The 15755-nt window shown below is 47.7% G+C and overlaps 1 protein-coding gene across 1 annotated transcript; it reads right to left on the reverse strand.

The window, feature by feature from the left end:
- Nucleotides 1-4853: 4853 nt before the first annotated feature.
- MYCL (MYCL proto-oncogene, bHLH transcription factor) lies at nucleotides 4854-15011 on the reverse strand. Its single transcript, XM_048502317.1, has 2 exons — nucleotides 14377-15011; nucleotides 4854-7402 (listed from the first exon to the last, which is right to left on the reverse strand). The coding sequence occupies exons 1-2, from the start codon at nucleotides 14579-14581 to the stop codon at nucleotides 6831-6833; spliced, it is 777 nt and encodes a 258-aa protein (XP_048358274.1). The 5' UTR covers nucleotides 14582-15011; the 3' UTR covers nucleotides 4854-6830.
- Nucleotides 15012-15755: the final 744 nt, after the last annotated feature.

Consider the following 15755-nt stretch of genomic DNA (forward strand, 5'->3'; position numbering starts at 1 on the left):
GTGGGGAGGTGTCAAAGTGATTTCTCTCCCTCCCCGAAAAACCTCATTAAATTACAAAATCCGACTGGTTTAAATCTTCCCAAATGAGGGCTCTTGTGCCTATTTTCTCAGCAGCTGAAATGTCACCTTAATTGTATCATCATAACCAAGAATTAAATGTGGAATAACTTGGACTAGAAAGATGTGAGTTAATCTGAAGAGGGAGAAAAGTAGATACATCAGATCCCCAACCTTGTGCCCTTGGTTTACATACAAGTCCCATCTGAGCCTCTCCTGCCTTTGTTTTCCTTTTCAAAGATGATAATGAATGTTCCCCCCCTTCCCCTCCCCCCAGATCTTTTTCTTGTTGGTTATTTGGAATGGGGCTACATATTAGTTGAGAAGATGAGGGACAGTTTGCGTTGGGTTTTAGCGCCTTAGGATTTTTATTGTACTTTATTATGTGTTGTAATTTATTGTAGGGAATGTGGAATTTATATATTGTTATGTTGGAAGCCGCTCTGAGGCCACTACAGTGAGGGAGAGCGGGGTAAAAATCAAATAAAAATAAACACATAATAAATAAAAAGCTGGGAGTTAGGTCCTGTTTTCCACTGGGTGTGAAGGGCTGCATTGGCTTGGTTAGGATTGGGAAAAATGTGTGGCTAAGTTGTGGCTATGTAAGCCCTGTGCAAGTTTTGGAAAAAGGAGGTTCAGAACCTTTGAAAATGGACCACAGCGCTACTCAGCTGTGACCTTGTTCACTAGGGGAATTCATAAGAGGCCCTAGTCTATTGTTCTTTGGTACATGGATTTCATTCCATTGTAGGCCTGAAAACCTATTTTTCTTGATGGGAAAATGATGGCTTGTAGCTATGGTTGCCAACCTACCAATGGAGCCTGAGTAACCCCTGGTATTACACCTGATTTCCAGAGCACTTAGCTCAGTTTCTCTGGAGGAAATGTCTACTTTCCAGAGTAGTTTTCATAGCATTATACTCTGCTGAGGTCCCTCCCCCTTGCTCCCCCCCCCCTGCACCAAATCTCCAGGCATTTCCCAACACAAGATGGCAACGCTGTGTCCTAGCTGATGTGTCTGTTTATTGTATTGTGGAAGGCTTTCACGGCTGGAATCACTGGGGTGTTGTGGGGTTTCTGGGCTGTATGGCCATGTTCCAGTGGCATTTTCTCCCAACGTTTTGCCTGCATCTGCGGCTGGCACCTTCAGAGGATCCTGAACACCCCACTCTCTGTTTATGTATTACAACTTTTATACCCACCTTTCCCTGTGAACTTGTACAGATGCTGTAATGAAACCATTGGTTTTATCTGAGGTATCTCCTATCTGTGGGGTGGGGGCTGACAATGTGACAGAAAATTTTCTGGGTGGGTGAAGTGATGAGTGGGATTCACATGGCAACAATACTGAAAGTGAAATAATTGTATGTGGCACCCGAGTGGGATGCCCTTGGGAAGGGATGAAGAGATTACCTTGCGATCAAAGACCAGGAGAAAGGAACTGTTACTGTAGCAACAGAATAGTCAGGAAGAGAAAAAGATAGGAATACAGTTAGTTACCAGGGTGATGAAGCTATTGTCAAGGTAACAGAGGGGTTCTGTGATTTTCTGCCATGGCAACAGAGGGAGGGGAGACGGCTCTCCTAGCAACACACATCTCTCCACATGGCAACAAGGAGATCAGGGGTCCCCGGTTCAAAAGCGAGAGATGTTATTGGAGGATTATAGCAGCTATGGCGAAGCTGGCAGGGGAAATTTACTAGCCTGGGTTTGGACCCACCTTCTTGTCATTCTACAGCAAAACAATATGAAAAATATATGATGCTTTGGTTCACCCGGGTTTTTGTTTTAAGAGGTTTACCCAGCAGGGATAAAAATCTTCCTTGACTGCGTTAGTGTGTGTGTGTGTGTGTGTGTATACATATGAATGAGGTCATCAAGGAAAAATCTTCCTTGACTGCGTTAGTGAGTGTGTATATATACATATGAATGAGGTTCCAAAAATCCAGCTCAATGTAGGTTGCAATGGAATCCAAGATTTTCTGTTGTGGCAGGCATCACTAATCAGAAAATTGGCCACCAACTTCAGGAAAATTGTGGGAGAAGTAATTAGAACATCCTGGATCACTTTATATCTACAGCTTCCTTGCTATTTGCAATGGAAACAAAGGTTCTCTGCAGCAGGGATCACTCATCAGAAAATAAAGTTATGAGTCTCTACAGTGGTCACCAACTTGGAACATCCTGTCCCAGAGTAGCTCCAGAAAATCCCTATAGTATTTGCAATGGAAGCAAACATTTACTCATGAGAAGTCAGGAAGGTGCAAACAGCACAGACAAGGAGGGTGGAAATTATAATCCCAGTGACAAAGCAAAGGGGATTGAAAAATTTCCTGAGCCAGTGTTGTATAGTGGTTATAGTGTCTGAGTAAGATCCAGGAGACCCAGATTCACCTCTGCCCCGGAAGTTTTCCGGGTGACCTTTGACCAGTGATGTACTCAGCCTAACCTACTTCACAGGATTGTTGTGAGGATAAAATGGAGGGCAGGAGAATGACGTAAGCTATTTTGTGTCTCCATTCAGGACAAAGGGTTATGATGTTTGTAGTCAAAAAAAGGATGATCGCAGTTGCTGTTAACGTCATCCGGTATTGCGGCAGCTCTTTAGGCAGGAATAGGAACTGCTTGCTTGCTATTTAAACTATCATTAAATATGACAATTGCAAGCAAGCAGCTATGGGGCTGGTAATAGGGCACTCCTCTAGTGAAGTAAATGAAAATAATGTTCATGTTTCTGCTCCAGATCCAAACCCTCCCTGGAGCTACCCTCCAACCTGTCTTGGTTTGAAAGTGCCCATGCTTTTAAGGTATAGTTAGTGCCAAGCAGAATGGGATCGCACGCTACTATCCATCTCACATGGTGGGTGGTTGCCTATCCCTGGTGCGGCCTAGCAACATTTTAAAAGCAACCAGATTGATAAATCTGTAAGAATTTCGGTACAACCAGTTTCCTTTATGTTTTGTTGTCACAGATTCACACAACTACCTCTTTGAAATTTGTCTTATTAGCAAATTACCTTCCTGACTCTGATCAAGACCCATAAGAGATATATCTAGGAAAAATGGAGCTTGGAGATGAAGTCAGAATCCCCCCTCCCCCTCCACAGGCACCCAAGTCTACCGCCCAGAGCCCAGGTCTACCACCCTAGAGCCTGTGCCAGCGTCCAGGTCCATTGCCTGGAACTTGCGCCAGCATCCAGGTCTAATGCCTGGAGCTCGCACCGGTGTCCAGGTCTACCGCTCGGAGCCAATGCCAACATCCAGGTCTACCGCCTGGAATTTGCACTGGCATCCAGGTCTAATGCCTGGAGCTCGCACCGGTGTCCAGGTCTACCGCTTGGAGCCAATGCCGGCATCCAGGTCTACCACCTGGAGCTGGTGCTGGCACCCAGGTCTATGTGCCCCCGGGAACATGGGTTACCCCATGTCCCCATATGCAGTATGCCCAAGACCCATCAAACCCAGTATTTGGTTTCCAGCAATTTCCTACCAGATTATCTATGAGCCATAAATCTGAGGACCATCTCCTATATGTGGTGCCAAAATCTGATATACTGCCACTGTAGGAGGAAGTTCCATTCATTAGTTACAGAGTCCCTCCCTCCAAAAATCTGTGGAATGTGGTGCACAGGATTGTTACATGACTCTGAGTATGTGAAGTCCTTAGGCCAAACCTTCAAGGCTCCGGCAGCTGAGGAAAGCAAATTATACTTTGGAAAAGGGACTATAATCCAGTACCAGTGCACACAGAAAGTTCCAGGTTTAAATCCATTACATCTCTAATTATATGGTCTCAGGTAGCCAGGAAGGGCTCTGATTCAATGTCTGGGAAGCTTCTGTTTGTCAGCATAGACAACATGAATCCAGAAGTCCGCCTTAGTAGGATTTACATTTTTATATCCCATCTGTGCCTTCTAGCTATTGAAGTCTGGAGGCACATGACCTACATACTTTCTTTTGCAACATGACCTCCGAGTCCCTGCTTCTCATTAACCCCATAAAACAAGATGCTTTCCCATCTCCTCCCATCCCTATATTGCTTGGTCATCATGCATGTCAACATACCTCACTGGTATTGCAAAATGCATGGTTGGAATTTCTAGAGCTTCTCGCTGAAACATGAGAAAGATGTTCTTTACTTGGCCTTTTGCCTAGCTCCCTTTCCTGCACAAATACAGCTACATTTTAGAGAGGAATTTGCTTTCATTTATTATCGGGAATTATTATTTGGAGGCTTTGGAGAGCATTTAAGTCAAGCCTAAGCTAAAGCTATACTAGGGATCTTTTAGACAGAAAAGCAAGCTCGATATAGTTTAATATTTTCATATATAACACTGTTATTATATCAGGGGAGTGATATATTTGATGATATCCCTGCATTGTATAGTTATTTTCATGTGATCCCTGAAGGGGAAAAAAGTTTGCTTTAGTTTCACTCGCAGTTTGCTGACTGAGGTTGATTACAGGTACTGGATCCTGTGGTATCATTACAAACTAATTTTTGTCTTTCTCATATCAGCAGCTTGAATATAAAAATGAAGGTCTCCAACCCATGTGGGAAAGAATCTTGCAGCAGGCAACTCCCTCACACCATTCACTGGTCATGTCCCTCAGAATCCAGTCAACTGTGAGGGGCTGCTGCCAGTCCCCTGACCCTAGAGAGGTCACCAGCTTTTGGCAAGAATTGGTTTCTCTTGGGTATTCAGATCACCTAAATGGGAATGATAATGCTGTTCTGGGACACAGGCTTTCTCATTCCTGGGTTAGCGGTGGGGGAAGAAAGACAGAGACAAAACTTTGTCTTTTGCAACTCCTTTATTTACAAAGCCTGAGGTAACAAAGAAAGTGCTAAGTCCGACTGCACAGCCTTACAACTTAAAAGTAGGCTAGTCAAGGGATGCCTGAGAGAGCCTTGCCTAGAGACCAGTAAAGAACAAGGACGCCCTCCCAGCAGAGATAAAATGGCCATCCATCACCTTGGCTCTGCCTTTCCCTCCAAGGACACAAAGGCTGATGGGTGGGGAGAATTTGCATAAAGGGGGTGAATAGATGGCCTGACCCCAGCCAAAGCAACAAAAGCTGAGAAACAACACTTTTATATCAGTCTCTTCTTTCATGCAAGGGCCTAAATCCCTCCCACCCCCCATACACACACCCTGAAAATATTTCCATGTAGCCCTTTGTTTAGAAAGAAAGCGGGTGGGAGGGGGGAGAAAAGGGATTCCATTAATCAGAGATTCAGTAACACCTTCTATGTGAGAAATGTTTCTTTAGGGAACACACTGCAAGTGATAAAGGTGCCCTCCCTCCATTACTTTTGGAAAAGGATATCCCCAAATACAAGAACCCCACAAGCCCACCACTGTTCTCACAGCTGGTGTCTGAAAATTGAGACCAGCCAGGGGAATTCCCACTAAATGCTGATATTAGAAGCCATAAGCAGAAATACATGGAATAATTTGCAGGGGGGTAAGTAGGTAGGCAGAACTCTCCTCCCCTACCTTTCAGGGGAAAGCAGTTAAATTAATTTTTTAATGTATGTGGAGTACTTTTATAAAATAATGTTTTAAAAAAGTTGTACAAAAATACAGCATATTAAAAAAAGCCATCCAGTATAAACAGGCAGTTAAAACAATGGGATTCTACAGTATACAAAAATCTAGGTCAAACTACCATGTGTAGTAAAAAGTGAAGCATGAGGTAAATCAATTCCAAGGTGATCGCAGTGCATTTCCAGTGAAAACAGCTCAGTTGGATGAAGAAAGGGGACACACGTTCAGCAGACTTTGAAAACTGACCACCACCCAATTGTGGCAGATTTTGGCTCCCACTAAAGGACAGTAGAGTCTGATGTCAGACAGCTTGGAACCACAGGTCCCCATCTGACAGGAAGATTTGTTCATGCCCTGTCATAATTAAGAGGAACTGTTCAAGATCCCCGCAGGATCATGTCCTACTTTATGTTTCTCCTCCCAGGCAGAAGGATCTTATTCCAGTCTTGGAGAGGTATACCAGTTACAGCTTCTATCTTCTAGCAAATATCCAGAATTTAGGCAAAACCCAGCAGATTAAAGCCTCCTCCAAAAACTGCAGCTAGGATATTCCTTTGTTAGCAGTCAGGATCATCTTACAGGTCAACTCTAACCAAATTAGAGAGTGAGAGAAGGAAAACAGCAGTCCTCAGTAGTTGTGGGGGGGATTGTGCAAACAGATGCGGCCTCAGGGGACAAATCTTGCATTCCTCTGACAACAGCTAGGCTTAGCAATGTTGACTCAAGACCCTCCGTGGGCTTCTCACCCCTTCATCTTTTCTAGAAATTTATAACATCCAGTTCAATGAAGAGTTCCACTGAGCTCCAATACTTGTCCAATGTTTTACGTCAGTCTGGTTGGTCCTAATAAAAAACATTACTCAGACTGTGTTTTTGTCTCAAAGCACTGTGTTTGAACGCACGGCTGAAGAGGCACTCCCGGTCAATCCGGAACAGGAAGGCAGGAAACTCTGCATTTCGCAGAAGCCAGCATCTCATCCCAGGAACTCCAACACCTCAGCTTGGCCTTGCAGGAGTCTAGAAGGATAACACCTCCCCCATCCGCTGGGGGAACCACACATGAATGAATGAAGGGGGGTGGGGAGATACACAGAATGAGAACTAGTAAGACCTTCTGGAATGCGAGCCCTGTGCGTGTGCCAGCTGCAGTTTTGGAGCAGCAGTGTGGAAAAGGCCCACAACCATCACCACAGGAAGAAAACTGGGCAGGGTCTTTGGCATCTAATGTGTCCCCCTAAGGTGTGAAATCTGTTTCAGCAGCTGCTGCTGCTGCAGCTTCAGCCACTTTTTCTCTGCTACCATTTGCTGCTCCGTGCTGATGAGGGACTGCATGTACTCTGCCGCTTTGCTCAAGATCACCACTTTGGGGGTTTTGGGGCAGTTGGCAAGGCCAGGCACCTGGTCCCTCAGTGCCAGAAAACGCGAGCGAAGGTCATTGCGCCGCTTGCGCTCCAGGTAGTTGTGGTTTTTCCGCTTATTCACATCCTCGCTGTCTGAACTGGGAGCGCTCCCAGATTTAGGAAGGAACGAATGGGGGGAGAAACTCTCCACCACTTGCCCTGGGGACCTTGGGCCAGAACAGTCCTCTTCCTGGGTGTCCTTTGCCAACGTCGCAGATTGGGAGCCAGCCTCTGGAGGGGAGCGGGCTGCATAGTTGTGTTGCTGCTGGTGGATCGAGATGTGGAAACATTTCATGCATGGATCCGAGGGGTCAGCCCGCACTGTGATAGTGACTGGTTTCCTCACCAGTGACTGCCTCTTCTCCACCGTCACCACGTCTATTTCTTCCCCTTCTGTGCAAAAGACAAGTGAACACAGAACAAGCTGTCAAACTTCTGAAATTTACACATCGCCACAATCTCCCTCATGAACCTATCCAACCACTATGGTCATTTTTGGAAGCCCTGTTTGGGTGGCCCTGCCTTCTGAGACTAAGCGGCTGGCAACCCAAGAGGAGGGCCTTCTCAGTTGTGGCACCAAAACTCTGAACTCTCTCCCCAGGGAGATCCATCTGTCCCTTTCTGTTGCCATGCTCTATCAGTGGCTGGAGACTTTTTTCATTTCTTTTGGTGTTGCCTCAGAATTCCCTCCTTTCTGCCCATTGTTAATTGTCTTTTTATGTCTGTTATATAATTTAATTATGGCTTTACTGATGTGTGTCCACTGGTTTTCCTAGTTTTGAAATGTGATGTTATTATGTATACTTTAATTTGTTTGCCATCTTAATGGCAGGCCCTTGTGAGGGCAAAAAAGCAGGTCGTATGTTTTGCAAAATAAAAATAAAAGTATTTTGCAGGCAAGAGCAAGAAACTGATTTTGGCATGACTGAAATAAAATTGGAGGAGGCTGGAATACTACAGCGCAACCCTGGAACATGTTCTGACAGGCTTTGCCTCACCTTAAAAAGCACACAATTTAGGGCTCACAATATAAGGAGGTACACAGTAACATCCAACACATTTGGGGCAGGCCTCAGTTTTCAAGTCGAAAGGATCTCTTTGAGACACCCGACCTCAGTGTGCTCTCAATCCCGAGGTGCCAAAAACTATACTCTCAATCCTCACCTCAGGTAAGCACAGTCTTCAGTCTACAATGGGCTTTGAAGAAGGCATTTATTTTCTGAAATGTTATTCCTGCACACCTCTAGAAGCCCCTCCTTCTGGTCTTCTTTTGCTTCCTACATGGTTTCACAGTACATCAGGACACCCACAACAGCACATCATTGTACAATCTTCTGGGTGTAGTCCTTGAATACACTTAAGAATTATATGAGGAAAGAGAATCTTTGCCCTCCTCACCACCCTGGGGTAGATCTGTTCCTGCATGATGCTACCTTGCGGGGTGGGGGGGGGGAGGATATGCAAAGCAGGGTCGCAGACAACTTTGCTGTGACAAGCAAGAACTGCTAGCAGGCAAGCTGGGATGTTTTGTAAACTGAAGAGGAACCTTAGGCTATAGAGATTTATGGCAAGAAAAAAAATGGCTCTCCCCCTCCCCTTGGGAAAAAAACCAAGGCAGTTTATGACCTTAAAAAGCTTTGGGCTGCCGGCACACCCAAGCCCTTGCCATAAGAACACAAGAAGAGCCCTGATGGATCAGACCAGTGGCCCATCCAGCCCAACATCCTATCTCACACAATAACCAACCAGTTACTATGGAGGGCCAACAACAGGGCATAAAGGCCCTTGATGTGGCCTCCTGCTACTAGGATTGAGAAGTTTACTGTATTGAATGTGGAGAGTGTCTTTAGTCACCATGGCTAATAGCTGCAGATAGACCTGTCCTCTATGAATCTGTCAAATTCCCCAAAGGGAGAAAAGTAGTTTGAGACTCTCCTGTGGGTCAGTAGCACTTAAGGGGTGGGGGCTAAGTGCAAAAGGCTTTTCATTGTTACATGTTACATTGTTACATGGGAGACAGAGAACTGGTGGTGGGCCTGCCTCCAATTGCCACCCAAGCAGCCCTCGGGACAAGACACTACAAGTCACTCATGACTTGGGAACAGTAATCCATTCTTCAGTGTCCCTGCAAGGACAAAGATGAAATTCTTCAGGAATCGTGCTCCTCAAAAGGGAGAGGGATCACATTTCTAAAGCCCCCGGCCTTTGTCCTGACACAGATTGCTAAGTTGACAGAACTCCTGCCTGAGTTTTCTTTTTGGGCCGGAGGGAAGAGGACAAGAACTTCCATCTCAAGTTCCAGCTCATTCATGACCTCACAGGCCCAACACACCAGCCTCTATGACTAAGGGAAGGCTGCCCCGCCCCCAGGCAGTTCTCCCCAGGCAGGAGCAGCAGTGGCGTAGGAGGTTAAGAGCTCTTGTATCTAATCTGGAGGAACCGGGTTTGATTCCCAGCTCTGCCACCTGAGCTGTGGAGGCTTATCTGGGGAATTCAGATTAGCCTGTGCACTCCCACACACGCCAGCTGGGTGACCTTGGGCTAGTCACAGCTTCTCGGAGCTCTCTCAGCCCCACCTACCTCACAGGGTGTTTGTTGTGAGGGGGGAAGGGCAAGGAGATTGTAAGCCCCTTTGAGTCTCCTACAGGAGAGAAAGGGGGGATATAAATCCAAACTCCTCCTCTTCCTCCTCCCCCCCCCCCCCAGGACTTGCCTACACCCCCTCACAAGATAACATGGGGAGAAGAACAATCCCCACCAGGCTGAACAAAGTTTTCACTCTAAAGCTCTTTCTTCCATTCCAGCCCTCTAGGCTCTTTCATCCCCCACTGGAATTGTAAATGAAGTGGGCCTGGGGGGCGAGTTTCCTTTGTCCCCCGCAAACTTTACTTTACACTTCAGAGGCTGCTACTTTTCACAAGTAGTAAATCCTGCTCAGCCCAAGTCTCTCTCTACTCCCCCCACCACCTATTCAGCCAGAGAAAGGGACTCAACACCTCCCCACCCAGCAAGCAAAGAAAGAGGGTCCCCTCCAAGGCAATTTGCACAGAAGGCTCAAATAAGCCTCAAAAGCTACCCAGTCGTCCAATATTCATGCTTCAGATGAACTAGGGGGCCTTTTACAAAGGAGGAAGAAAAGAGTTTTAAGGGGAAAGGTTATCACAGTGGAGCACAAAAGGAATGGCTCTGAACCCATCATTCACTAGAAATCAAAGCAAAGGGCCCATTCCTGAGTTTTGGGAAGAAGCTGGCTGTTTAGATTTATTGTGCCTGAAGCTTTCAAAGGCAACAACTGCCAGTGAGTAAACTCATGATGACAGAAGGCAGATAAACCAGTATTGGCTAGCAAGGAAAATAGGGAGGCTCCGCTATAGGAGCACTGTTTAAAACGGGGAGTTTCCTCAATTGGCACAGATGTTTCTGTCGGCTGAAAAGTTTATGCAAGGTAAGAAGGGAGGTTGACCATCTTACAATTGTTAGTCGACTAATAATTCTCACTTGCCCTCAGCAACCAATATTGTTAAGCCGAGTTGCCTGGAGATTGATAGTCTGCTACTAGATGCACCTTAGACTACTGCTGGAAGACACTAGGATAGTTTAGTTTCTCCCTGGATTCTTGACTTTAGAGAGGATCATTCTGCAATGGAAGACACATTTTCCCATCCTCCTCCAAGAAACCACCTTTGTCAGGTCCCTTTGTCAAAAGCAACATTCTCCCTCCACATCTGCACAAAGAAACACAGGATAAGCCAGAACTCCATCAGACTGGTAGCAAAGCACAGCAGGATAGCATGAGCATTATCAGCTGGAACTGCTGTGCCTGTATCAGCTGTGTGAAATGGAGCCTTTCAGCCAAGCATGTAAGAAATGCTCTTGTTTTGGTCAGCTCATCAGAGCAGGAGATGTGAACACCATACAGCACTGTTCTAAAGCTCTGAGCAACTCACAAATACAACATTCGCTGAACCCAACAGAAGTTTCTCATTCATTCGTCACCATGTGACCCTAGTCTGCAAGACGATGGCATTTTGATAGAGACAGACTGGCACACAGCGGCAAGTTGCGCCAACTCAAATTACCCTCTTCTTCGTAGCTATTCAGAATTACAGGCCCCTTTTGCCCACCCAGACATCTTGCCTGCCTTGCCTAGGGTTTTCATGACAGGTTAGCACAATGCTTTTGGAAGGAGGGAGAGAGAGAGATCCTAAGGGCTGGTGGAAGGCACAGGTGGGTTGGCTGCATCACTGGCAATTGGGGAAAGAGCACAGAGAGCAGAAGAGCGTCCAAGGCATTAGCAGCCCATTCCCTCTTCCTGAGGAATTCTGCCAACGATTTAGGGAGGGGCTTACAAGAGGCTTTACCCACAGATTGTGTCCTAGGATTTTTCATTCCCCTTGCACGCTAACAAAAAATGGCTCTCTATCCCACCATCTGATGTGCCAGACTGTTTTCTGCAAGATCTCCGTCCTCCTGCCCATGAATGCCTTACACACCAACAACAACATTAAACATTTACCACTTGCTTTGCATATTGCAATTTCCTCCTACCAAACTCCTATGGTTGCGTAATATTGTTTTCCCACTAATAATAATAATGAAAAATCTTGGCTAGCAGGCCTTTCTTCCTCCGACCATGCTGGAAATTAGCCAGTGCAGGGCTTGGACTCTTGCTGCTCCCTCCCTGATTGGCTTGGACTCTAATCAGTCATTGAGCATGCATGGCCAACTCCCCCCCCCCCCCCCCCCAGCATGCTTATTGTCTGCATCTGTTGCTTTTTGTCTAAGGGGAGCCCATGGGGTTAGCTGAAAACAGCATCTGAGAAAGAAATCAATGTTGGAGGGGGGGAATATCATCCAGGTCAACAGAGAGACCTGATTAAAGCGAATCAATAACAGTCCCCACTCCCCTTTGCTAACAGAGATTAAGCCTCTCTAAGATCCGCCTATTGCTTAATGTAATTAAACCTTATACCCAATTTGAACAGGGCTGGAATTGAGAAGCAATCTTGGGAGTGAGTCACACACAGCCGTTGCTCACCCAGTGACTCAGCCAGGTCACTCAGTTCAAAGCTGCATCAAATTTCCTTCAATAAACCTTCCTTGGTTTATTGTATAGAATTTGTGTCCCCCCCAAACGACACTTAACAGTTTAATTCACCTGGCCATAGTTGATTTTTTAACCCAAGCCCTTTCAGTGCAGATATTTTAGTTCAATATCTGAGTTTAGTTCCTGTAATAACTTTGGAGATCCCCAAGCATTTTCCACGGAAGCTCACAAATAAGGGTCACTTGTATGCATCACAGTACCTAGTACTGGGAAACCATTTGTGCATTTTTCCCATTGTTTAGGACAGGGGTAGGGAACCTGCGGCTCTCCAGATGTTCAGGAACTACAATTCCCATCAGCCCCTACCAGCATGGCCAAGTGGCCGTACTGACCAGAAGAGCCTGATAGAGGTGGTTCAGGCTGTGGAAGATCTGAGAGCCGCAGGTTCCTCGCCCCCCTGGTTTAGGAGCTGGGCAGTTTACAAGAGTGAAATTTAGATTTCAAAGGGCTTTGGATCAAGCCACTTGGGGAAGGCAGAGGGGAATCCCCTTCCTTAGGGACTTACAGGAAGCAGACAGCTGGCTGGCATCCTTTCTACAGCTCCTGCCTTGAACAATTGGTGTGAATGGGCTCAGACACCAATTGGCTCATCCTCTTCCCCCGCCCCCACCCACAAGCTAGCTGGATATATCTTCAGACATGTTAACAAGCTCATCACCTCTTGGGACCCAGTTTGCATACAAGCAGGTTTAGCTTGGCACGCAAGAAACTGAGCAGTCAGCCCAGAAGTCTCCTGTCCAAGCCTCAATGCTTGTTAACCTTAAAAAGGAGAAACACTGTCCCCCAAGTATGTTGCCAGATCTTTACAATGACCTTGGTTAATACTCCAGCAAGTTCCTTAATATTTCTTGAAGTTCCACCTCCATTGCTTCCCTCCCCCCACCCCCCCCAAGCAGGAATTGTAGAACACACTTGAGATTCTTAGAGCCCCTGACAACCAGTGCACCTGGGATTTTAGGCACCCAGATCATTTGGCACTAAACTGAGTGGATTAAGTCCTCCCACTAGCCATTCACTGCTGATTCTACTCAACAGCAGCTCTATAGATCCATAACAGCCTCCAGGTGGGTTGAATCAATCCTACTCTGCAATAAATCTGACAATCCTTATATATCTTATAATAAGTAATGATGTTAGATACGTTCTTTTGTTCTTTCTAACAGGCAATAATTCAAAACAAAGCAATCCAGGGAAAGACTGTATGATATTATCAATAACCAGAAAAATTTAATTAATATTTTCACAGAGAAAATACCAACTCTACATTTCTGTTTATTGAGGATTACCAGATTCAGTGAGACCTTTACATGTTTGGTGCACAGTGCGACTGATTCAACCTTCAGGTGCACCAGGACAGATATGGTATCCTCCAGGTGGGATCTGGAGCCCTCTTGGAATTATAGCTGCTCTCCAGACTACAGAGACCAGCCCCTGGGGAGAAAATGGCAACTTCGGAAAGTGGACTTTGTGGCATCACATCTCTACCGATGTCCTGCCCTTCCTCAAACTTCACCCTCAAATCTCTGGAAATTTCCAGAGTTGGCAACCCTTTGGAAGTGACTTTAAGATTCTGTTTATTCACACAAGGGGCACAGCCTTGAGCCTGAGGATTTCAACAGGCATGTAAACACCAAGACAGCAACAACCCTTCCCGACTGGAACTCCAAAGGAGTTCTAGTGTGTCAGAAGCCCACTCCTTTTGCTCAAGAGGTGGCAAACTCTGCAAGGTTCCTAAAGCAGGGCTCTTCTCTCACCATCTGCAGAAACAGAAGTCTGGGGTTTACAGTTCCCCGCTGTTGCAAAACAAAAGCCTGCCTGGGTTCCTGCACTGGAGAAGGAAGTGCGCCTTTCTATAGACTTCATGGCAAGAGAAGCGCGCTGCTGCCCCTCTCTGCTTCCCTGGCCAGCTGGCGCAGGAGGGCTTGACTCTTGGCAAGCTGGAGGACCTCGCCTTTCTGGTCTGGGCGCTGCTGGGCTCCAAGGAAGAAGCGCAAGGGCTAGGCTCACAAAGTTGTGCAAGAGAGGCAAAGCAGCTGGCAAGCTAGGAGGACGGGCAGGCGGGTGCAAGCGGGGTCTCGCTCGGGTTGCAGGGCAGCAGCAGCGGCAGCAACCGGGCGAGCCCGTGGAAGTCCTCGCTCGGGGCCAGCAGCAGGCAGGTGCCTTCCCCACCCCCCGACCGACTTGCGAGCGCACGCCCCGCTTTCGCAAGGCAGCGCGACCCGGGAACGCAGCCAGCCCCACGCCCCGGGCTCAGCCTTACCCGAATCGCTCGGGCCCTCCGAGCCGGACGAAGCGGGCACTTTGCCGTCGGCCAAGGGGCAGGGGAAGATGGCGGCGGGGTCCACGCACTCGCCGCCCAGCCCCAAGTCCGGCCCGAAGGAGGGCTTGGCGGCGGGCGGGCCGGCCCACTTCTCGGTGGTCAGCGCTTTGCCCAGGCGCTCGCGGGCCGAGAAGCCGCTCCACATGCAGTCCCGCAGCACGAAGGCGCTCAGGTTGCCCAGCAGCCCGCCGGGCTCCAGCAGGTAGTCCCCCTCGTCGCGTGTCGGGCCGGTGCCCAGCAGGGGCGGCGTGGGCACCAGCTCGAACTTCTTCCAGATGTCCTCGCTGGGCTGCTGGAGGGTGGGAGGATCCTCCGCCTGCAGGTCAGCCTCTCAAAGTAGGAGTGGCTGGTGGAAGAGTCAGCTCCATCGCCGGTCCGCGTTGGGCACAAGCGAGGAGAGCCCGGCCGGCCACCCGCTTCCCCTTCCCACGTACAGGGAACAAACGGGAAACTGGGGCGCAGCCGCTCCTCTGGAAGAACCCTTGGCCCCCCACCCCCTTCTTAATCCGGATTCTCCTTCTGCCCCCAAGCGCGCTCCCGATTTCTTGTATAAAGCGACCCAGCCGGGATCGGAGAGCTCATTGTTTGAGCTTTGCCTTATACCGCGCCTGGAGTCTCTTGCCCCGCCCGCAACAGAAGCCGAGCCAATGATCGACGCCAGATTTGCAAACTGGGTTTAGCTCCGCCCTCCGGGGCGTGGCCCCGAAGGGGCGCGGGCACCTGGTTGAAGAGTGCCGCGGGAATCTGACAAACGGGCACTTTCTGGAAAAAAGGGGCCCTGGGGTCCAGGCTTGCCTGAACGGGGGCTAACTGTGGTGGGAGCAGCCCTGCGCTCCGCGAGCAACGCTGCTCACTGGCACGCTCTTCTATTTGTTCAAATTAAGCTTTACTTGGTACACTACAGGCTGTTGTTCATCCTCTCCTAATGCAGAGAACGAAGACAACCAAGCTAGCACAGAGTTAATGAATTAGTAATATAATTAGTAGATGTATTGTCCAAGGCTTTCACGGCCGGCTTCAACTGGTTCTGGTGGGTTTTCCGGGCTGTGTGGCCGTAGTCTGTTCGGTTATTTTGTTCCTAGCGTTTAGCTACCATCTGTGGCTGGCATCTTCAGAGGTGTGTCACAGGAAAACAGACTTTTCTCTGGCGATACACCTCTTGAAGAGGCCAGCTCACATATCCTTGAAACGCTAGGAATTCAAAAATCCACCAGACCATCGGCTACACAGCCCTGAAAACCTTCTATCTTTAATAGATGTTTCTCTTTACCACACAAATACAACAAGTCCTGCATATAACGTCTTTTTGATATATTTTC

Source organism: Sphaerodactylus townsendi, linkage group LG06, assembly GCF_021028975.2.
Source record: "Sphaerodactylus townsendi isolate TG3544 linkage group LG06, MPM_Stown_v2.3, whole genome shotgun sequence".
NCBI lineage: Eukaryota > Metazoa > Chordata > Lepidosauria > Squamata > Sphaerodactylidae > Sphaerodactylus > Sphaerodactylus townsendi.

Bases quoted from the DNA above. Each gene is read 5' to 3' on its own strand.
- MYCL (XM_048502317.1), bottom strand. From the start codon at position 14,581: ATGTGGAGCGGCTTCTCGGCCCGCGAGCGCCTGGGCAAAGCGCTGACC. The intron at 7,403-14,376 runs GTAAGGCTGAGC...TCTTTTGCACAG, and splicing joins GGAGGGCCCGAGCGATTCGG to AAGGGGAAGAAATAGACGTG.